This window comes from Neomonachus schauinslandi, chromosome 7 (genome assembly GCF_002201575.2).
Source record: "Neomonachus schauinslandi chromosome 7, ASM220157v2, whole genome shotgun sequence".
NCBI lineage: Eukaryota > Metazoa > Chordata > Mammalia > Carnivora > Phocidae > Neomonachus > Neomonachus schauinslandi.
Genome location: NC_058409.1, coordinates 81,690,256 through 81,714,403, shown reverse-complemented (window position 1 = coordinate 81,714,403; position 24,148 = coordinate 81,690,256). Strand labels below are relative to the sequence as shown.

Below are 24,148 nucleotides of genomic sequence, written 5' to 3'. Positions count from 1 at the left end.
ATGAGATTGTAAAAATTAACTTTTAATTCCCCTTTTATGTTACTAGAAGATACACTTGTGTGCTTTAAAATGTATGTTTTAAGGCATAAATGGAAGTCCAAATTAAAGAGTATAAAATGAAGTAAAAGGTGGTCATTACCTATATTTAAAAAAATACTTGTATTGAAAATACTGTTATATGTATTTTTTTCTTTGATGCACTTGCTTTGGAAATGGCGTTTAAGATTTCTTGTCTCAGAGTGGATTATTCATTCAGTGAATATTGAGTGGATTCCAGTGCCAGGTCCTGAATTTGTGAATATTTAGTTATGTTCCCACTATTGTACTAGGCACTTACTGTATTTTAACATTTAACCCTTGAAATTTTAACATTTAACCCTTGAAATAGTTGGTATTAAACTCATTTTATAAAGGAAGAAATTAAGGCTTGGAGAGGTTAACTTGCCTAATGTTTAGCAAATGATGGAGTTGGGATATAAAGCCTGGATTCTTCAAAATCTCTTCCATCTTTAAACTTTTCCACTCCAGTAGACCTACTCTAAAAGACCTTGAATAAAGGGGCCATGCACATTTGCATGGCCATGCACATTTGCCATTCTACCTACCGTTCCTTTGGCAAAAATTTTTGGAAGAAAGAATTAATAATTTCATTCAAGAACTTTGTCAGGATTAATGTTTAAATTCAGAATTGGGGTGCAGTTCTGACATTTCCCAATGAAAGCAGAATATCAGTAAAGGCCTAGATTTAAATCTGATCTGCAATGAACTTAGAAATAAATTGAAGAGCCCTAAATTTAAACACTACGTATGAATTAATTGGAAGCTCAGTATTAGATGAAATTTGAGAATATTCTGTCCTAAAAAGTACTGGGTGTGTCAGTCCAATTTATATATTAAGAATGCTAAAATGTATATGGGAGCCTGTTCTGTCTGTAAAGGGAAATTGTGCAGTAACAGTGTTACTTGTTTTAGTATTTGTCCTGATCCATTTCTTTTATATATAGGATTACTCACTAGCAGCATGAAGTTCTTTTTTTTTTTTTTTTTTTAAGATTTTATTTATTTATTTGAGAGAGAGAGAGAGCACACCATGAGCAGGGGAGGAGCAGAGGGAGAGGGAGAAGCAGATTCCCCACTGAGCAGGGAGCCCTATGCCGGGGCTTAATCCCAAGACCCTGAGAACATGACCTGAACCGAAGGCAGACACTTAACCGACTGAGCCACCCAGGTGCCCTGTACTATGAGGTTCTTAAATGTATTAGAACAAAATAATCTTTAATGGGGAAATTATAAATTTTATTGACATGGTACGATTTTTTTATGGTAGAAATGTCCCAGCAAATTATACTTCACAGTGAAACATTTTTAAAGGTCTGTGTATTTATTAAGAAATGGACTAAATCTGTTGTATATTTAAATATGATATAATATGAATAGGTAACAGTTGAGCAGAATGTTAAGGGTGTTCCTATAAGAATAAGATCCATAGTTATGGTTGAAATAAAGGGAAAATAAAAAGTCCTTTAAGGAGCTAGACTTAAATATGCCAGTCAAGTATCATGAATTTATCTTATCTTTACAACTTTGAGATTAATTATGTTAAATCTTCCCTAGAATGTAAGGTATTTTGAAACCCATTAATTTATGATAAATTAGATGTTTGCTTCAGATTTTCATGGTTTCTGAATTATAAATTAGTTATATATGAGGTAATCTGATAAAAGTAGTAAAACAGTCTAAATCTTTTTCATCCATAAGTAACTTTCTTAAGTAATTAAATTATGTTAAGTAATAGGAACTTCATTGCAGTATATTTTCCTGTACATAATACTTTCCTATGCTCAATGTATTATGTACTTTAGCAGGGTGTGTCCTATTTTAGCTTCTTTTTTCTGATAGAATAGTGTTGTGGTATAGTAGAAAGAGAATGGCCTTCATATATACATAAAATAGAATAAAAGTTTTGTGAAGCAATACATAGCATTATATACAGTATACATTAATATTTTCTGTTCTATACTATTATGTTATATAAATGTTGGCTTGACTCATTCAGTAAATTTATTTCATGTTCCATTGATGTTTGATGAGGTGTGCTGTGGAATATGCTATAGTTTTAGTGAACTAACAATTTAGAAATATTATATAATGTTTCACAGACCTAGAATGGAACTGTTCATGAATGATGGATTTTCATGGGATTATTTTTTCTTTTTTTACTCAAACATAGCATTTGATTGAATGGTTGATCCTGCAGCTAAAGTTGCAGGGTTTTGGGTTTTTTTTTTTCCCTCTTCTGTTAGTAAAAACTGACAAATGTTTTAGAATGGTATACATGTATTGATGATAACGTCTTTATATTTCCATCACAGTAGTTATAATTTTAATTGACTTTAGCAAATACATGAAATGTATTTTTGAGTTCTATATGTTTTTAAAAGTAGTTACATAAGGTATTTCAATTTGGAGTTCTAATGGATCTAAATTTTAGTATTTTAAATATTGCATTCTACTTAACAATGTTTCTCAAACTTAGGTGAAACACCTAAATATCAGACTGTTCTTAGCTGAACAATATGTTCTTTGTGAAATACCACCTTGAAATCTTGATATTTTTATTTCCATAAAAATATTTATTTGAGAGAGAGAGCACGAGAAGTGGGAGGGTCAGAGGGAGAAGCAGACTCCCCACTGAGTGGGGACCTGACAGGGGGCTCTATCCCAGTACTCCAGTATCATGACCTAAGCCGAAGGAAGACTCCTAACCGACTGAGCCACCTAGGTGCCCCAAGAGTCTCATTTTAGATACAGACAGAATGAGGTTGAAAGTAAAAGGATGGAAAAAGATATTCCATTCAAATGCTAAAAACTAAAGAGAGCTGGAGTAGCCATATTATCAGAAAAAAATCAATTTTAAGTCAAAAAAGTTTGTTATATATTGATGCAGGCTTCAATTCCTCAGGAAGATGGAACAATTATAAGCATATATGTACTTAACAACAGAGTGTAATATATGAAGCAAAAATGGAAAGATTTGAAGGGAGTGATAGGTAGTAGTTCTCCATTAATAATTGGAGACTTTAATACTGCATTTCAGTGATGAATAGAACAACCAGACTGAAGATCAACAAAGAAATAGAGGACGTGAACAATGCTCTAAACCAATTATACCTAAAACAGACATATTAATACACTGTACAACAGAATATATATCCTTTTCAAGGGCACATGGAACATTTTTTTTTTTTTTAAGATTTTATTTATTTATTTGACAGAGAGATACACAGCAAGAGAGGGAACACAAGCAGGAGGAGTGGGAGAAGGAGAAGCAGGCTCTCTGCAGGCTCCCCGCAGAGCAGGGAGCCTGATGTGGGGCTCGATCCCAGGACCCTGGGATCATAACCTGAGCTGAAGGCAGATGCTTAACAACTGAGCCACCCATGTGCCCCAAGGGCACATGGAACATTTTCAAGATTAGACCATATTTGGACCACAAAACAAGTGTTAATGAGTTCAAAAACATTAAAATCATGCAAGTGTCTTCTGTGATCACAAGGAAACAAATCTAGAAATCAGTAACAAAAGGAAAACTCAAAAATATGTAAATATGTGGAAATTAAACAACATACTCTTACACAATCAGTGGGTCATAGAGGAAATCATAAGAGAAATTGGAAAATACCTTGAAGTGAATGAAAATTAGGACGCAATATACCAAAAGTTATGAGATGCAGCAAAAGCAGTGCTCAGAGGGAAATTCATGGCTGTGAAAGCTTACATTACAAAGGAAGAAAAATCTAAGATAACCGAGAAAACTTTTTTTTTTTTTTAAAGATTTTATTTATTTATTTGACAGAGACAGAGACAGCGAGAGCAGGAACACAAGCAGGGGGAGTGGGAGAGGGAGAAGCAGGCTCCCCGCTGAGCCGGGAGCCCGATGTGGGACTCGATCCCAGGACCCTGGGATCATGACCTGAGCCGAAGGCAGTCGCTTAACCAACTGAGCCACCCAGGCGCCCCGAGAAAACTTTTAAAGGAAGAAAAATCTGAAATTAGTAACCTAAATGCATACCTGAAGGAACTTGAAAAAGAAGAGCAAACTAAACCCAAAGTTAGCAGAAGGAAGGTAATAATGATCAGAGCAGAGATAAATGAAGTAGGAAAAGGAACAACTATAGAGAAAATGGGTGAGACCACAACTAGTTTTTCTGAAAATATTAACAAAAATGACAAACCTTTAAGTAGTCTAAGAAAAAAAGAGGGAAGACTGAACTTACTAAATCAGAAATTTAAGCATGAACATTACCACCAACTTTATAGAAATAAAAAGGGTTCTAGAAAATGATGAGCAATTACACACCAACAAACTGGAGAGCCTAGATGAAATGGGCAAATTCCTAGAAATACACAAATTACAAAAACCAACCCAAGAAGAAGTAGAAAATCTGAATAGACTTCTAACAAGTAAAGGAGATTGAACCAGTAATACAAATCCTCCCAACAAAGAAAAGACAGAGACCAGATGGCTTCTCTGGTGGATTTGCTGAATCATGTAAAGAGTTAATACCATTCCTCCTTAAACTTCCAAAATGTTTGAGGTAGCAGTACTTCCTAACTCCTATGAGGACAGTATAACCCTGATTCTGAAGCCAGACAAGGAACTACCAGAAAAGACAACTACAGACCAATATCCTTAATGAGTATAAATGCAAAAATTCTCAACAAAATAGCAAACAGAAGCCAGCAGCATATTGAAAGTGATTTATTCCTTGATTGCAAGTGTGGCTCAGCATATAAAAATTGATCAATCTAATATACCACATTACTGGAGTGGAGGAAGAAAAATATAATCCTCTTAATTGGTATAGAAAATGCATTTGGTGATTCCAGTACCTTTCCATGATAGAATCACTCAATAAACTAGGAATAGAAGGATACTTCCTCAACATAAGAAAGCCCATTTATGACAAAATTATGGTTAATACCATACTCAATGGTGAATGATTGAAAATTTCCCCTAAGTTCAGGAACAAAACCAGGATGCCCATTTTGGAAATTCCAGCCGGAGTAATTGGGCAAGAAAAAGAAATGAAAGGCATTAAAATTGGAAAAGAAGTAAGGCTATCTCAGTCTGCAGATGACATGGTTATATACAGCATACCTCAGAGATACTGCAGGTTCGGTTCTAGACCACTGCAGTAAAGTCAATATTGCCATAAAGCAAGTCAAATGAATTTGATTTCCCAGTGCATATAAAAGTTAAGCTTACACTAAATTGTAGTCTGCTAAGTGTGCAATAGCATTATGTCTAAAACAATAATGCACATACCTTAATTAAAAGCTACTTTATTATTGAAAAGTGCTAACCATCATCTGAGCTTTCAGGGAGTCATAATCTTTTTGCTGGTGGTTTTGCCTTGATGTTGCTGGCACTGATCAGGGTGGTGGTTGCTTAAGTTTGGGGTGGCTGTGGCAGTTCCTTAAAATAAGACAGTAGTGAAGTTTGCTGCATCAGTTGCTTTTTCCTTCATGAATGATTTCTCTGTAACATGCAGTGCTGTTTGATAGCATTTTACCCACAGTAGAAATTCTTTCAAAATTGGAGTCAATCCTCTAAAACCCCACTGCTACTTTATTAGCTAAGTTTATATAATATTCTAAAACTTTTGCTGTCATTTCAACAACCTTCACAGCATCTTCACCAGGAGTAGATTCCATCTTAAGACTTTCTTTGCTTATCCATAAGAAGCAACTCTTCATCTGTTAATGTTTTATCATGAGATTGCAGCAATTCTCTCACATCTTCAGGCTCCACTTCACATTCTAAAGAAAGTATAAGTGTATATCTTTATGACCTTGAATTTGGTCATGATTTCTTAAATATGACACCAAAAGGACAGGCAACAATGTAAAAAACATAAACTGGACTTGATTAAAATTAAAAACTTGTGTTTCAATGAATATTCTCAGAGAGTGAACAGACAACCCACAAAATGAAAATATTTGTAAATCGTATATCTGAAAAGGGTTTAATATCTAGAATATCTAAAGGACTATTACAGCTCAAGATCAACAAAACCTCTCCCAAGAACTCAATTGTAAAGTGGGCAAAATACTTGAATTGAATATACTTTTATCCAAAGAAGACATACAAATGGCTAAGAAGCACATGAAAAGATACTCAACATCATTAGTCATGAGAGAATTGCAAATCAAAACCACAATGAGTTGCCACTTTACACCTTCTCTGATATAAATAAGCCCAAACGAACCAAAAAAACCCAGAAAATAACAAAGTGTTGCTTTGGATATGGAGGAATTGGAACTTTGTACATTGCTGGTGGGAATGTAAAATGGGGCACCTGTGTGGAAAACATTTTGTTGGTTCCTCGAAAGATTACAGAATTACCATATGACTCAGCAATTCTACCCTAAATATATACCCCACATAATTGAAAACAGTGACTGAAATAGGTACTTATTTATATTAATTTTCATAGCAACATTATTCATAATAGTCAAGGTGTGGAAGCAACCCAAGTGGCCATTAAGAGATGAGTGAGTAAACAAAATATATATATGTGTGTAATGGAATATTATTTAGCCATATAATGGAACGAAATGCTGATACAGGTTACCACATGAATGAACCTTGAAAACATATGCAAAGTTAAATAGGCTAGACATAAAGAACAAACGTAGTATGATTCTACTTATATAAAAATCTAAAATAGACAAATTCATAGAGATGTAACATAAATAGAGGTTTTCAGGGGTTGGGGGAATTAGAGAATGGGGAGTTGCTTAATGGGTAGAGAGTTTGGGGTGATGATAAAGTTTTGGAAATAGATATGGTGATGGTTGCATAACACTGTGAGTGTAATTAATGTCACTGAATTAAATACCTAAATATGAGTAAAATGGCAGTTTTTATGTTCTATATATTTTACCACAAAGGAGAAAAAGAAATATGTGCTTCTAGGTTCTAGATTTGTATAAGATAAAGGAAAATGTCAGTCTCATCTAATCTATCTTTACATATCCCAGTGATGTTCAGTCAATTAGGGAATGTATTGAGCATCTACTTTGTGTCAGGCACTATTCATATATTCTACCTATATTTTCATATGTTTAATTCCTTTTGTGATTCACATCCACTCTATGAGATAGGTATTAATCCTTTTTTATAGACGAGGAAGCAATTACAGAGAGATTATAAGTAACTTATCTGAGGTGAAGTAGTAAGTGATAGGACTGACACTTCTATCCAGGGGTGTCTAGAGTTCATACTAAATCTACTTAGTTCTTCCCTCCACTTTTCAGATGACATGGCACATGTTTTATCCCTATAATGATAATTGATGTTTATTAGACTGAAAAACTAGAGATCTTGAAAAGCCTTTTTTATCAAAATGTGTTTAGTTAAAGGATATTTTAAGTATTCTCTTTCTAAATTAGCATCACAAATAAATATATGTTGGTTGCTTTTTGTATATGCTACACAGTTGAGTCTTCACAACAGCACTGAGATGGTATTTCAAGGTGAAAAATGGAATCTCTTGTAAGTTAAGGAACTTGTCCAAGTTCATATAGCTGGGAAGGTACGGAGCCAATATTCTCTTTCAATTCTGCTTGATCTCTGAATCATATCATGTGGTATCATGTCTAGGATTTTATGCTGGGATGTCCAATTCTGGAGAGTCCAATGACTAGAGAGTATTTTTCATCTATAACTAGAAATGTAGAGCCTTTATTATAATGCCAAGAGGCTTTTTTGTCCTGGAAATTCATCTTTATAGCATTTCTGAAACATTCCCTTTACATGGACCCTAATGAATAGTTTTCTAATAGCTTCCTTCTTTATCCATTAATAATAATTAATAATGATACATAACATTTATTAAGCACTTTTATATGTCTTACAGTATGCTACTTAGCATTTCTATGTGCACTGTCATTTTTTAATCTTCTCAACAACTCTGTGAGTATAGGTAGGCATTGTTATAATTCAGTATAAGCCTGATGGGCCTGAGAATAGAAATGTGTATCATAAACATTTTCATTAAAAAACTATATAAATGTCATTCATTAGTGAGTCTTTTGATATATGGTTAAGGCCTTTTTCTAGAGTTAGAGATGGAAAGAGTTTGGACTTTTTTTTCCTTAAATTATAACAATGATGTGGCCTCCGTGATTTTTAGTTGTTTTTTCATTGAAATGGTACAGGAACTTAAAACTACTAATGAAGAAATATGAGTGCAGCTTTGTTCAGAATGTGATTTTTCCAGTATAGATCTTCTTCAGTTTACCATGGGATTACATTCAATGAATCCATCATAAATTGAAAATCCCCGAAATCAAAAATGCATTTAGATTTTTTTTAGAGGAGAGGGAAGGGCAAAGGGAGAAGGGAGAGAGAGAATATTTTTATTTTTTTAAAGATTTTTTTTTAAGTTATTTGAGAGAGAGAGCAAAGTGAGTGAGAGAACATGAGTTGGGGGGGAGGGGCAGAGGGAGAGGGAGAAGCAGACTCCCTGCTGAGCAGGCAGCCTGATGCGGGGGGCGCCCGGACCCTGAGATCATGACCTGAGCCAAAGGCAGATGCTGAACCCACTGAGCCACCCAGGTACCCAGGGAGAGAGAGAATTGTAAGCAGGCTCCATGCCCAGTATGGAACCAGGTGCTGGGACTGGATCTCTCGACCCTGAGATCATACCCAAACTGAAATAAGAGTCTGATGCCTAACCAACTGAGCCACCCAGGTGCCTCCAAAAATGTATTTAATACACCCACCCTACCTAACATCATAGCCTAGCTGACCTTAAACTTGCTCAGAGAACCCTTACATTAGCTTACAGCTGGGCAAAAAACGTGTAATACAAAGTTTATCTTGTAATAAAGTATTGAATATCTCATGTAATTTATTGAATATTGTATGAAAGTGAAAAACAGAATGGCTGTATGGGTTAGAATGATTTTAAGTGCACTGGTTTTTACTGCTGTGATTACATGGCTGACTGGGAACTGCAGTTCCCTGCTGCTGTCCAGCGTCAAGAGAGAGTATCTTACTGCATATTGCCAGGCTGGAAAAAGATCAAAGTTCAAAATTCGAACTAAGGCTGAATGTGTATTGCTTTCGCACCATCTTAAAGTAAAGAAATCATAAGTCAAACCATCCTAAGTTAGGGACCATATGGTTGTCTTACCCAAAACTAATTCAACAGCAGCTTTTTATGGCTTGCTTTCATTGAATGCAAAACATTCAACCTAGTTTTTATAGCAACAGCTTTCTTTTTCCTTCTCATTAAGTCAGTTTATTTATTTCTTAATGTAATTATATTATAAAAATTACAATCAGAAAAAACAGGTTTGGGAACAAACATCCCTGCTTCTTGGTAGTTTCTTTCCTCACTTTTATTGACACTTGCTATTTCAGTGTGTTGATAACATTTACCATTTTAACCATTTTTAAGCATACAATTCAGTGGCATTAAGTACATTTACAATGTTGTGTAACTGTCACCAATATCTATTTCTAGATCTTTTTCATTATTCCAAAGAGTAATTCTATACCAATTAAAGAATTACTTTGTATCCTCCTTTCTTTCTCCCTCATCTCCCAGTAAGCTATTTTGAGTTCTCTTTTTATGAATTCTATGCCTGTTCTAGCTATCCCATGTAAGTGGAATCATACAATATTAATTATTTTGTGTCTGGCTTATTTCACTTGACATGTTTTCAAGGTTCATGTATGTTGTAGCATATAACAGTTTCATTCCTTTCCATGGCTGACTAATATTCCATTGTATGTATAAACTACATTTTTTCTATTCATCTGTTGATAGACACTTAATAGCTTTCTGTGTTTCTAAAGTTAAATTGGAAAAGTTTTGTTCACAATATTTTCCTAGTTGAAACATTAGTGACAGAGGCTTTTGGGGAATTAGTGCTAACATAGCATTTTTGTTGGTTTTCTAAAAAATAAAATATCTTTTCAGTGTAATAGAGTAATCAAGTGATTAGTCCATATATGTTAAAATATATTATTCCATATATGAATTTTCATTTACTTTGAATTTTAATTATACACCATGCCAATACAATGAAAAAAAACTAGTATTGGTACATATTTTGGGAACTACATGGCATTTTTTTATTTTTTTTAATGGAATTTTTTTTTAAAATTTTTTTTTTTTTTTTTTTTTAAGATTTTTTTTTTTTATTTATTTGAGAGAGAGAATGAGAGAGAGAGCATGAGAGGGGGGAGGGTCAGAGGGAGAAGCAGACTCCCCGCTGAGCAGGGAGCCCGATGCGGGACTCGATCCCGGGACTCCAGGATCATGACCTGAGCCGAAGGCAGTCGCTTAACCAACTGAGCCACCCAGGCGCCCTTGAATGGAATTTTTTTTAAATAAAGCGAAGTTGAATGATATAATGTAGGGAAAAGATTCAAATTTGAGTCCTTAAAGTGGGTCAGATGAGTGGCATTTTGAAAAATTTGCATTGCTTTCTTCCATATCTCATTGTCTGTGCTACTGTACTACAAATGATGAAACTAATGAATCAAATTATAAAATTGACATTTTTATGATTTTTATAAATATGAACAGTAGCCTAGATGGGTGAAGTTGCTAGAATATATGGATTGAATTTTATTCACTGTTCTCATTTGCATGTGTATAATAATTACAGTGGTGACAGTTGGGAGTGGAAAGTAGAAGGAATAACTTTGCTTTTCTATCGAAGGCAGCGTATTTTAAAAATATTTTCTTAATAATGGTTTTGAGCAATTTTCATGTTGACATTGGAAAACCTAATCTTGTTTTTATCCCATAACACTGTTGTTTCAGTTGTCTAGATCCACTGTCCATTGAAGTATACTCTTTCTAAGATTTTGTTTTATTATAAAAATAACCTGGTGATAACAGATAGCTTCTTTTTTTTTTTTTTTAAGATTTATTTATTTATTTTAGAGAGCGTGAGAGATAGCGAGCAAGTGGGGGGGAGGGGCAGACAGAGGGGGAGAGAGAATCTCAAGCAGACTCTCCGCTGAGCGTGGAGCTCTATGTGGGGCTCGATCTCACAACCCTGAGATCATGACCTGAGCTGAAACCAAGAGTTGGCTGCTTAACTGACTGATCCACCCAGGCACCCCACAGATGGCTTCTTAAAACAGATTCTCTTTTATAAATTCTCAAGGGTAGTGTGCAATATTTTAATTAAAATTTGAAATGGCTGGGAAAGTCATCTCCCAACATTTTATAGAAAAATTCGAAAAAAAGCTTTGGATGTGTTTGAGCAAATTTGTGAATAATCTTGAATGATTATTATAAAGAAGAAGAGAATGAATCAAGAACAATCCATTTTCTATTTATTTACTTCAGTTCATTTGTAGTTCTGATTGCTGTCACATGTGAAAATGAACTATGGCTTAATGGGTGGATGGAGTGGATTCTTTTAAGTGATGGAGTGACCACCGGCACCCTTTTCATTAAACACTTTCCTTCAGGGTGGGTGCCTTTGACACATTATATTTCTTCCTGAGTTATAGAGGGGTCTTCTATCACTATTCATCTGACTTTTACCTTTTATAGGTACCCAGATACTGAACTGATGTTGGTAAAAATTCAGAACTTCTTAAATGATATACTTGGGTTCTATGTCTTAGGTCCATAAGACCATTTACATGGGTGAAGAGTGAGAGTTAGGACTATACCTGGTATGAATGCCAGATACAAGTAGCAATGAAGGGCAGGCTGGGTGAGAATGGAGAGGTGTGGTTGGAGCTAAAATTCCACAAGGTTGATAATCTCCATTACCTGGAAGGGCCCACAAGCAGCAGTTTCCCAGTACCCAACCAAGGTAAGTGGTGATATTCATCTAGTCAATATCAACCAGATAGGTATTTTTATCTGATGATGAGTAGTTAACATTTCAGAGTGTTCTTTGGTAAGGTAGAAAGTAATATGGAGAGAATTTTGAGGTGTTTATAGATCCTTTAGGTACTGATTTTTGTTGGGATAAGAATTAATGAGGGTAAACTATTTACTTGATACAGAAGGAGATGGATTATAATTTAGGGTTTTCTACCTTGGCACTGGTTCCTGTGGGGGTTTCTTCTAGTGGATTTCTGCTCTGGTAAGTTGTTTTTCTGTGTCCACCTTTTTGTCCCTCCAATTTCGGGGACAGAGGTTTTCTTTGTAACCTCACTTCTCTAAGAAGAGTTGTTGATTTTTCAGTTTGTTAAGCTTTTTACTGGTTGTTAGTATGGAGTGGTGACTTCTAAGTTCCTCACATGCTAGACTGGAAACTGCAGGTTGATTTTTTTTTTTTTTTAGGCATTACTATTATTGTATGATGATCTTGATCTTATTTATACTCAGTTTTAGGCTTTCATATGGTATATTTGTGGAAAGTCCAAGGTCTTTAACTTGAATAATCTAGAATAGTCCTTTACTGGAGCTTGGTTCTTACTCCATAGTACCACCTTTTTGGTACCTCATCTGGTAGCCAGGACTCTCCATCTTGGTAGGGCCAGAGCTTCAATGTCTCTAGCACAGTCTTTCTGAATAGAGAATTCCATACCTAGAAGAGTTATATACCCCTTCTATGGTTTTTAGGTAGAGGACTGATTGAACTAAATTTAGGGCATGCTGACAGGGATATGCATATAAGGCTTGGTTGATGCCCTCTGAATGTTTTCCTATGGACAATGGACAAGACAGTTGCAGCATTGAGAGATCTGAACAACATTAGCAAAACTGGGGAATATACTGGATAAAATGATTGATTCTCCAATGACTGTATAGTTGGAACCCTAGGACATTTATAGTTGGGGTAATGTGATTAGTTCAGATAGGCACTCATGGAAATGCAGTCTTGTCTCTCATGCCCAGTGATGATGTCTAGAATAGAACATCAGTTTCTGCAGTGAGAATAAATGACAGTAATTATTCCCTGAGACACTCTTTTCTGATAAGTTTCTGGGGCTCTCCTACTGCTAATGTCTGTTGAAGCCATCCACATCGTTCTTATTTGTGTATGGCTACCCATGTAGCCCCTACTTATATGGAAAGTCATTTGTTTGTGTATAAGTCCATCAAAGACACTTGTTAGGGTCAAAATACCAGGTAATCAGCTTAAAACGTTCTTGTAGGCTGCAGCAGTGTGACTTACATGTGTTAACATGAGACTCTGCCAACCTGTTTACACAAACTAATGTCTAAGACCCTACCAGATACTTATTCACTCCTTTTTTTTTTTTTAAGGTTTTATTTATTTAAGAGAGAGAAAGCTTGAGCGCATGAGCGGGGGGGGGGGGGGAGGGGCAAAGGGAGAAGCAGACTCCCTGCTGAGCAGGGAGCCCAATGTGGGGCTTGATCCCAGGACCCTGAGAGCATGACCTGAGCCAAAGGCAGACGCTTAACTGACTGAGCCACCCAGGCACTCCTCACTTCACTCCTTCTGTGTAGATTCTGTTGTATATTTCAGTGATCCTGGTTGGTGCTCTAAGTGTTGAGGCCTATTTACTTCCTAGGATCTGAACAGATTAAAAGGAAAAAGGAATAGAGATAGAGGAAAAATATCAAATCAACTTTATTACTCAGAAAGGCTAGATTGGAGAATACTGCTTAGAAATAGAGTTAAATGGGCTTGTTAACTCCAGAGTTTGACCAGCAGACCCACTCATCATCACCTAGGCCAGACCAGCAGAGTGGCCTGCAAATGTAGAAGGGATGCTCATTTGCCCTGGGCAGTTTGTTTCCAGGGGAAAGAAGGATAGAGATGAGCTGAACATGTCCAGTTCATTAAACACAAACTAATCAGTGGAGAGACAAGGAATTAGACAAATTGGACTTTCTTCAGAAGGAAGCAATTCCCTTCCAAGCCCATCTGTATTTTCTTGATTTATCCATTTTAGGCTATCTAGGCTGATTCCTTACTATGGAAGATGAGAATTTAGCTTATTTACCCTTCCTTGTCTAGGATCCTATTTTCTTATCTTCCCAAATAATTCTTTTAAATTTTGATTAAATAAGTATTTGGTATCTGTATTTTATAATTATCTACCTACCTTTTTTTCTCTATGGAATTTTGTTATTATTGCAATTAATATTGCAATTAATATTGCAATTGTCTTTTCGTCCCCTTTAGTTTACTTATTTTTAATGGTCTTTTTTTTTTTTTTTTTTTAAGATTTTATTTATTTATTTGAGACAGAATGAGAGACAGAGAGCATGAGAGGGAGGAGGGTCAGAGGGAGAAGCAGACTCCCCGCCGAGCGGGGAGCCCGATGCGGGACTCGATCCCGGGACTCCAGGATCATGACCTGAGCTGAAGGCAGTCGCTTAACCAACTGAGCCACCCAGGCGCCCTTATTTTTAATGGTCTTAACACAAATGGAGCTAAAAGTTTTTCCACAGTTGCGTTAGTATATTGATATATAGATACTTAGTCAAATATATCTTCTTATAGCAGATTTTCTGGGGATAGTCTGAAGGCACCATTTTGGACTTTTTGCATACAAGTGCTCTTGCATTAATGGTCATCTGAGTATCTTAACCTTTACCATTATCTTTAAGGTTTTCCTGATCTTGTAGTTGTACTAGATAGCTATTAGATGTCCTATGTTCTTTCTCTTGGTGTACTCTTATGTTTTGTAGAGCACAGATTCTAGTAGCTTCCTGATAAAGAATATATGGGAGGTAAATCTTTTGAGAACTTGCATATCTGAAAACGTATCTGTTCTATCCTCACACGTAATTCATAGTCTGAATCCTGAGTATAGGATCCTAGGTTTGAAGTGCTTTTCCTTCAGAATTTGATTGGCATTGCTCTGTTGCCTTCTCTCAGTGTTGTCATTAAGAAGTTTGAAGCCTTTTTAATCCAAACCCTTTGTATGCAATCTGTTTGTTTCTGGAAGTCTGTAGAATCTTTTCTGTACTCTTTAATTCTGACATTTTGTGTTGATTTGCCTTGCCATGGGTCTGTTTTTGTCATTTGTGCTGGACATGTAAGTGAGCCCTTTCAGTCCATACCATTTCATCCTGGTACATTTTATGGAATTATTTATTTGAATTTCTTCATTTTCACCTTATAAACTTTCACATCCCCCCACGTTTTTAGCAGTATGCTTTTGCTGTCAGCTATGCATGGTGTACCCCAGTCCAAAAACCCTGTGTTTTACTGACCCCAGTGAACTCGTCTTTTTGCTTTGTGGGAGAGTGGACTTTGCAGTGATGGGGAGGTGATCTGAGTGGTTAACTACTCTTTAAATAGACTTTAAAGAATCCTGGTGTTTTTAATGCCAACTGCATCCTCAATGACAGACGTGTGTGAGCCTATGAGGAATTTTGTTGTGATTATCAAGTTGCTTTTACATTTTCTCCACTGTTGGCTTTGGAGTCAGCCTTTTTAGGTGTAAGTAATGTGCCATTGTACATTTGTTCTTGAAATATATGTGCTTTTATGCATTATAAGATCTGGTAGTGGATCTAATGAATATAATGAATACTGATGAACAAAAATGGTGTTTCATGATATCTGCAACAGCAGTAATATTACAGTACACAAAATCATATGTACTGCTAAAATACTATGATATTTTGTTTACATTAATAAATGAAGCAAAGGCTAGAGTTCATTTAGAGGATAGTATGAAAATTAAAATGTACTCCTTTTTCTCATCTGCTTTCCTGGAATCCCTGAAGTCTATCTGGACCCAATTTAGAATTCCTGGATTGATTGGAACATGGTGGTATATGAGACCATAATCATGGTTTCCCACATTCGTCCATGTTTCTCAAAGAGGCCACTTTACATTACATAACCAGGATTAGCCTTTTCATTCATTCAACAAATATTTACTGAGTATCAGCTAAGTTAAGCATGAGACACTGGGCTGCAGGGATAGTTAGTTATCAGGCAAACTTCTGTCTTCATGGAGTTTACATTTCTAGTGGAATATGTAGATGCTTATAGTGTGGCCTAGATGAAAATAACATAGTGTAACTATATCAGTGGTCCTGGAAAAATAACTGAATTCACATATCATTGCTTTACTTGAAACTAGAACTTGAAAGTTTTATTTAATCATTAAAATAACATTTATTTTTAAAAAGATGTGAGAAGATTGATAGGCAGAAAAGAAAAAAAAAACATGCATTACTGCACTAATCAGAAAAAAGCACTGTTAACACCTTGGTGTAATTTCAGTCTCCTTTCTATACACATATGCACGTATGTATATTTATGCATAATTTGTTAATGAAAATTGGATTATATTATAAAAACTTGTGTAAAATTTTCATTTTTGTCAAGTGTGTACTTCATTTTTAATGGCTGTATAATATTCAGTTTTCTGAAAACACTGTAATTTGTATCTTTAGGTTGTTTTCTATACTTCACTATTAAAAAAATCCCTTTTGCTAATTTCTTATAGCTAAATCTTAACCAAATACTTTTATTTAATTCCAACAGTTTATTAAAAAATTTATATAGAAAATTCAAAAGAATTTTATAGTGAACACTTATATATCCACTACCTCGATTGTATAATTAACATCTTTTTTTGTATTTCTTTTAAGTTTTTATTTTAATTGCAGTTAACATACAGCATTATGTTAGTTTTAGGTGTACAATATAGTAATTCAGCAGTTCCATACATCTCCCTGTGCTCATCATGACAAGTGCACTCCTTAAACCTCATCACCATTTAACCCATCCCCCTACCCTATAATTAACATTTTAGTATGCTTACTTTATCTCATAATCTATCCACTTATCTATCCCTCTGTAGTTAATTTTTTGGTAAAGCTGAGTCATATTTTTTCATTTATGCTGAGTAGCCCTCCAGGAAGTTTTTAGTATTAATTTATACTCTTACCGGTGGTATATTGCACACTTCGAATCCTTGCTGACACTGAGTTTTATTATTTAATGTAATTTTTTAGATAATATTTGATATGTAGGTTTTTTCTAAATAAATTTATTTTATTTTTTACTTGCTTTTTAAGATTTTATTTATTTATTTGACAGAGACATAGAGGGAACACAAGCAGGGGGAGTGGGAGAGGGAGAAGCAGGCCTCCTGCCAAGCAGGAGCCCGATGTGGGGCTCAGTCCCAGGACCTGGGACCATGACCTGAGCTGAAGGCAGATGTTTAACGACTGAGCCACCCAGGCGCCCCTTAAGTTTCTTATTTTCGCTCTAAAATGACTCTATTCATACGTAATACTCATAAAACAGCATTCATTTATAGTTTGCTTTGATCATCTAATCTCCACTGTAGCTTTTGAAAAGAAATGTATGTAATTTGTTCTTTGTGATACTTAATGGTTTTAATGGGAACATTTTACCTGTTCAGTAACTATTTAAGGTACATTTGGGATTTCAATCAGGAAATCATTAGTCCTTTTGTTTTCAGTTTATGCACTGCCTTTGTAAGTACTCTAAAATATTATCTATAGCATATTCAGACTTTTTTCTTTTTCACAGAGTAGGTGAGCTGATGGAGAGAAATTATTGGGGTAATCAGAAGTAGAAGTAGAGTCTAATGAATTAAATATTCTTTCACTCATTAGACCTTTGTCTCACTTCTTGGACCTTTGTTTTATTCCTTGGAACTGAGTCCCACTAGTGTAACAATATAACTGATTCAAGAGAAATAAAAATGTTAATTTGAGGTAAAGTTAAGGAATCTAGGCACCTTGGGTAGGCATATAGTATGAGGTAGTTGAAGCAAGGAAGTAATTAGAAGATGATAAGGCTTACATAATACTGTTTTAAGTTATAGATTGCCTACATTCTGTTTTATTAAAAGTAGTTTATATTTAATTTTGGTATGGCTATTTAAAAAAATTATATGGAAATCCCACTAGGAATATGTTATCTTTGTTATTTTCTGAGCATTCAGTCAAATCTCTTTGTTTACAGCTGGGCTCAAAGTGCAGAGAACTCAAAGATATACATTTCGGCCAGTGTTACAAGATCTCAGATGAAGGCATGATCGTCATAGCTAAGGGCTGTCTGAAATTACAAAGAATATACATGCAGGAAAACAAATTAGTAAGTACTTGTTATCATCCTTGTGTTTTTTATTTTGTTTCTAACCTTTGATTTCCTTATAACTTAACTTACAAATTTTTATCCACTTATTTTGGTGGTTCAGAGGCAAATACTACTTAAAGGAAGAATCCTCTCAAAACAATGATTTTATAAATTGATCCTATAACTCTGTAGGTGCTTTTATGTAGTACTGCATGTTAAAAATTCCTCATTACCATATGCTAATATGTTTTTGTCTAAGTTCTGACACTGAACTAACTCACATAAATTGGAAAAAAATATATTTAGTTGCTAAATATGTGGTTGTTGTTCCTTCTGATTCCCTAGGGATTGTAATACTTCTAGGTAGAATTTTTTACTTTTAAGGAAGATGTACACATGTGAAATAGAGCCTTTCACTTAGTATGGTGAAAAATGGGATTTAGTAAACTGACGCAGATAATCTTGGTAGTTATATAGATTTTATATTCTAAGCACATACATATATAGCTCATTCACACTTAATGTATGATATATATTTAAAACCATTTAATTTTCTTTTATTGAGATATAATACACATACCATAAAATTCTCCCTTTTAAAGTGTTACAACTCATTGGTTTTTAGTATATTCACAAAGTTGTGCAATCATCATCACTAATTCTAAAACAGGTTCATTATCCCCAAAGGAACTCTGTGCTCATTAGTTGTCACTCTCCATTCCACCCCCCTTCCTCCAGCTCCTGGCACCTGGTAATCTACTTTCTGTCTCTATGGATTTGCCTGTTCTAGGCATTTCATACAAATGGAATTACATAGTATTTGGTATTTTGTGTCTGGCTTCTTTCACTTAGCAATGTTTTCAACATTCATTCATGTAGTAGCATCAGAGCTTCAATCTTTGTAATGGTTGAGTAATACTCCAAATCTTTTAAATTTTGATGATAGGTACATAGTATAAGTTAACAGAAAAAGTTGTCACTAGGGAGGCACTAGTAGATTTCTTAATGTTGAGAAATAGTATATTTAAAATGTAGGCAAGGTGGTGTTGCATATTTACAAAGGAGACCTGCTATTTAATTGTATTTCCCAAATAAAGAGATCTTTTTGTTGCCCCTTGGAATTAGTTAACAAAATTTGATAAACATATCTCATAAATTAATGTAAGTTTTGAAAGGTCTCTAGAAGTGTCAGCACTTCAAATGAGATAATGCTACTATATGTTTATTTATTTATTTGAGAGAGGGTGGGGGCAGAGGGGCAGAAGGAGAGGGAGGGAGAGAATCTTAAGCAGGCTCCATGCTCAGCACTGAGCTGGCCGCGGAGCTCGATCTCTCAACCCTGATATCATGACCTGAGCCAAAATCAAGGGTCTGACACTTAACTGACTGAGTCACCTAGGTGCCCTAAGATAATGCTACTTTATTATTTTTTAAAATACTTATTTATTTTTGAGAGAGAGAGAGCACAAGCGGGGGAAGGGGAAGAGGAAGAAGCAGGCTTCCCGCTGAGCAGGGAGCCTGATGTGGGGCTAGATCCCAGGACCCTGGGATCATGATCTGAGCCGAAGGCAGACGCTTAATGACTGAGCCACCCAGGCATCCCAATAATGCTACTTTAGAAGAAGATTCCAGTTAGAAAAATCAAAGCACTATGAATTAAAAATAAATGCTTTTGTTACTCTATAGAATTATATTTGCCAGTAGAATTATATTTTCTTCTGAAATTATATAGTAAAAATCCTTTACATTTAATACAAATTTAACAATTTCTTTTAAAACAGCATGATCTTGCAGAATGAATAAGGTCTTCTGGGTCAGAGAGAGTGAATTTTTTAAACCTGGTATTCACTCGCTTGTATTGTGATTTTGGGGAAGTTACTTAAGCTCTGTGAACCTCCTCTGCAGATAGGATTATTAATACTTGTGTTTTTGAAGGGTGTAGCTCTGAGAATTAAATGACAGTGTCCTTAAATTGTATAATACAAACTCTAGCCCATAGGAGGCACTAAAAAACTAGTAATTTTTATGACGTTCTGTCTGTATTTGTCATCTTTGGTTTCCACTTTATACTCAAGATAAATTGAAGGATGGTAAACCCAACTTAAAATTTTTATATTCTTCACATAATGGGAATATTTGTTGAGTAGTTAGTATTTGTTTCCTTGTTGAGTAAACACAGAGAAACATTTTTCTTAACACATGAAAATTTTTAGTCAGTAGTTTCCCAAAGGAATTAACTGTATATGTTTTGAAGGTTCTACTTATGTTCACATTTGTTTTTCCCTAATATTGTGGTCCATTAAAAAGATGTTATATACGGGCGCCTGGGTGGCTCAGTTGGTTAAGCGACTGCCTTCGGCTCAGGTCATGATCCTGGAGTCCCGGGATCGAGTCCCGCATCGGGCTCAGTGCTCGGCGGGGGGTCTGCTTCTCCCTCTGACCCTCTTCCCTCTTGTGCTGTCTCTCATTCTCTCTCTCAAATAAATAAATAAAATCTTTAAAGAAAAAAAAAAGATGTTATATACTTAAATGCTAAGGGAATCGGTTTTGTATGTAGTATTACTCAGTGAACATTTGATTTCCTTGGAAAGTTGAAGTATTTTTAAATCTTAAAGTTCAGTTCAATAAAGTTCCTTCAATTCAAGGTTCTAGAAAGGGGAACTTAGAATCATTTGAGCTCTTTGCACTGAGCAATTGAATTATTAACTATCCTCCTATAGGAGCTTTGCTCTGTAATTTTAGAATTTATGAAATAATGAGAAATATTTGAATTCTTACAAAGTTGTAATTTTAAGTAGTTCCGTTATTTTCATTATGAGAACTATTATTAGTCCTTTAACAACAAATGTTTTATATGGGGTGAATAGAAATAGTCTGGTTAAAGGCAAATAATATTTATATACTTTTATATATTTATAAAATTATACTGCATATGTAATAATAGGCAGGAAATATCACTAAACATCACTAAATAGGAAAGATTTTTTAAGTTAACAACCAACAGAGATATTTAGGAGAATGCTGTGTCTGGAAGGATGCCAACAGAATTTGACCTGTACAGATATCGATCATTAATGAAATTATTTTGCTAATTCTCTTCTTATATTGTATCTTCTCAAGAGTTTTAGAGCTTGGTTGTATAGTCTAAAAATAATAATAGCATAGTGTTTCTTTAAAAGTGTATCAAATTGACTGTTTTTATATACTGGTAGTATTTTTTGACTGTTCTTACATATTGGCAGTATTTGAGTATACGTATTTTTCATATTCTATCTTGGCCTTTAGATGGCAGCATTGTCTTTGTGTATTTCAGTGACATAGCTTTTGTGTCCTTGATATAACTATAAAGATATAATGCTTGTACATAGTTTCTGCAGGTATTATGGTTTATTTTTAATTTATGTCCTTTAGATGGGTTTAATAGGAAAATTTCTTTAAAATTTTTGAAATATTAGTTGCATCTAGAATGTTACAAGATAAACTTGCTATTTTACACAAAATAGAAAGCTATTTGAACATTCTTACTTGTGGCACCGATTTAAGTAAGATAAACTTTAGGGGAAGGATTCCTGTGTTTGTTAGAGGGAGAAGTTTTATTCAGGTGGAAAGTGAGGACAATGACTTCACATTTTAAGACTCAGTGAGTTATGGTGAAGTAAAGCATTGAGAGCTTACATGTAAAATCTTCCTCAACAGAAAATGGATTTCTGTTTCAGTCATTTTTGAGTGAGACAAGTACCATGCTCCTATATGAAGTATTTTGTATTTGCTATAAATCTGTTGTATAGACTTTAGAAATAGATTTAAAGAATGCAACTATGGTGAGCTTCTAGCTTATTGTATACAACTATCTCCCTTCTTCTGGTGATAGCTTTTATATCACTTCTGTGTAGTATTGGCTACAAAGTTATTATTTTTTTTTAAAGATTTTTTATTTATTTATTTGAGAGAATGAGAGACAGAGAGCATGAGAGGCAGGAAGGTCAGAGGGAGAAGCAGAGCTGAGCAGGGAGCCCGATGCGGGACTCGATCCCGGGACTCCAGGATCATGACCTGAGCCAAAGGCAGTCGCTTAACCAACTGAGCCACCCAGGTGCCTGGCTACAAAGTTATTTTTAAGTCATATTTTGTTTGTGTGTATAGTTATTGATGATCTGGATATGTCTTTAAGTATATTCTCTTTGCTTCTTTACTCTTCTTGCTCCAGATTCTGCTTCTTTACTAAAATTTGGACAGAGAAGCTCTTTGGGCATCTTCTTACTCAGTTGTGATGGGGTCAGATGGATTATCTGTCAATTATTATACAATCTGACATTTTAAAGTACTACGATTTTATAATTTATTTAAAAATAGCTTCTGTGTGGGTCAGTATATTTTATTTAGATCTGTAGTCTTTTTTTAAAGATTTTTATTTATTTATTGAGAGAGAGAGAGCATGAGAGAGAGGAGGGTCAGAGAGAGAAGCAGACCCCCTGCTGAGCAGGGAGCCCGATGCGGGACTCGATCCTGGGACTCCAGGATCATGACCTGAGCCGAAGGCAGTCGCTTAACCAACTGAGCCACCCAGGCGCCCCTAGTCTTTTTTTTTTTTTTTAACACCTTCTACTCTATAGAGTTGGGTTGTGAACTAGTATAAGTTTCTGAATTACCAAGAAAGTAGTAATGTATTATGTGGATGCTAGTACACATAATGTATTTTTAATAGATTTTTAGAAAGTTTTAGGGAAGTGATAAATGTTTCCTGGTTAAAACTTGATGTCCTGAAAGTTAATTGTGAACTTTTTTTGTTGTTGTTGTAAATATTTTATTTATTTGACAGAGAGAGGGAGGGAGAGAGAGCACAAGCAGGGGGAGCGGCAGGCAGAGGGAGAAGCAGGTTCCGTGCTGAGCAAGGAGCCTGATGCGGAACTCGATCCCAGGTTCCTGGGATCATGACCTGAGCCGAAGGCAGACACTTAACCGACTGAGCCAGGCGTTCCTCTTTTTCAATCTCCTGATGAATTGTTACTTTATTAGTTTTATAATTACATGACATCTCATAGAGTTCTTTGGCTGTTGCCATGACATTTTTTATGATGTTGTTTTTTATTGTTTCTCATTTTATTATATTTTTGGAGGCTTACATGTATGAATTTATCTCTTCAGGCCTCCTTATAGGCTGTAATAAGCATTTTGAGGGGTGATTGAGGCAAACATCCTATTTGAGTTGAACTAAATTCAGTTCATATCTTGATCCTAATGTTTCTTACTCAGGTGACTTGGGTTAGTTATCTTAACTTTTGTGCTTTCATTTCCTTGTTTGCAGAAAGGATATAATGCTACCTCAAACATGTTCTTATGAGCACCAGACTAAATGAGATTTAGAGGTAAAGTACCTAATGTGTTTTATGGTCCCCAAAATAGGAAGTCATCAATAAAGGTTACTTTACTTCCTCTTCCTTCCAGAGTTTACTTTCTGGAGTCTACCAATTTGAATTGGGCTGTCACTGCCTAATATTACCTACTGTATTCTGATTTCACCCTTTAGCTATTCACAGTTTCATTCCTCTTTGCTGCTTGGTGTGATTTGAGGTTGTTGCAGCAGCTAAGTAAATACACTGGTAGCCATGTTATTTTCATCAACTGGTGTGTAAGGTAAACATTTGCATCAGAATTTAAATAGCAGTAGCTAATTCAACATTATATTAAGGCTTGTGTTTCCTGACTCTTTCGCTTTTCAACTTAGAATTAATATATTAAGGGTTTTAGTCCCCCTCTTCCCATCAATTCCCCACTGCATTTCTTCTATCTTATTTCTCAAACACTCCTTGTGTAGTGAATTTACTTGTAATCCCAGACTTAAATTTTAATTTTCATTTCTGAGGGATTCCCTTTTCTAAATACTCATTTCAGCTTCCAAATCTCCTAGGGTAGATATTTGCCTTCATTGTCCCTTACCCTCTTTTTTTTTTTTTCTTTTTTAAAGAGGGAGAGAAGTGGGGGTGGGGGGAAAGGGCGAGGGGAAGAGAGAGAATCTTAAACAGGCTCTATGCTCCCAGCATGGAGCCTGATGTGGGGCTCGATCTCACACCCCCGAGATCATGACCTGAGCTGAAATCAA

The 24,148-nt window shown here is 35.2% G+C and overlaps 1 protein-coding gene across 1 annotated transcript in view; it reads left to right on the top strand.

Annotated features, from left to right (window-relative positions):
- The window catches only part of FBXL17 (F-box and leucine rich repeat protein 17), a 509,105-nt gene that overhangs the window by 25,374 nt on the left and 459,583 nt on the right, over positions 1–24,148 (top strand). Inside the window, exon 4 of the mRNA XM_021701497.2 lies at positions 17,935–18,066. Within this exon, the coding sequence (XP_021557172.1) occupies positions 17,935–18,066 (132 nt within the window). The remainder of the gene's footprint in view (positions 1–17,934; positions 18,067–24,148) is intronic.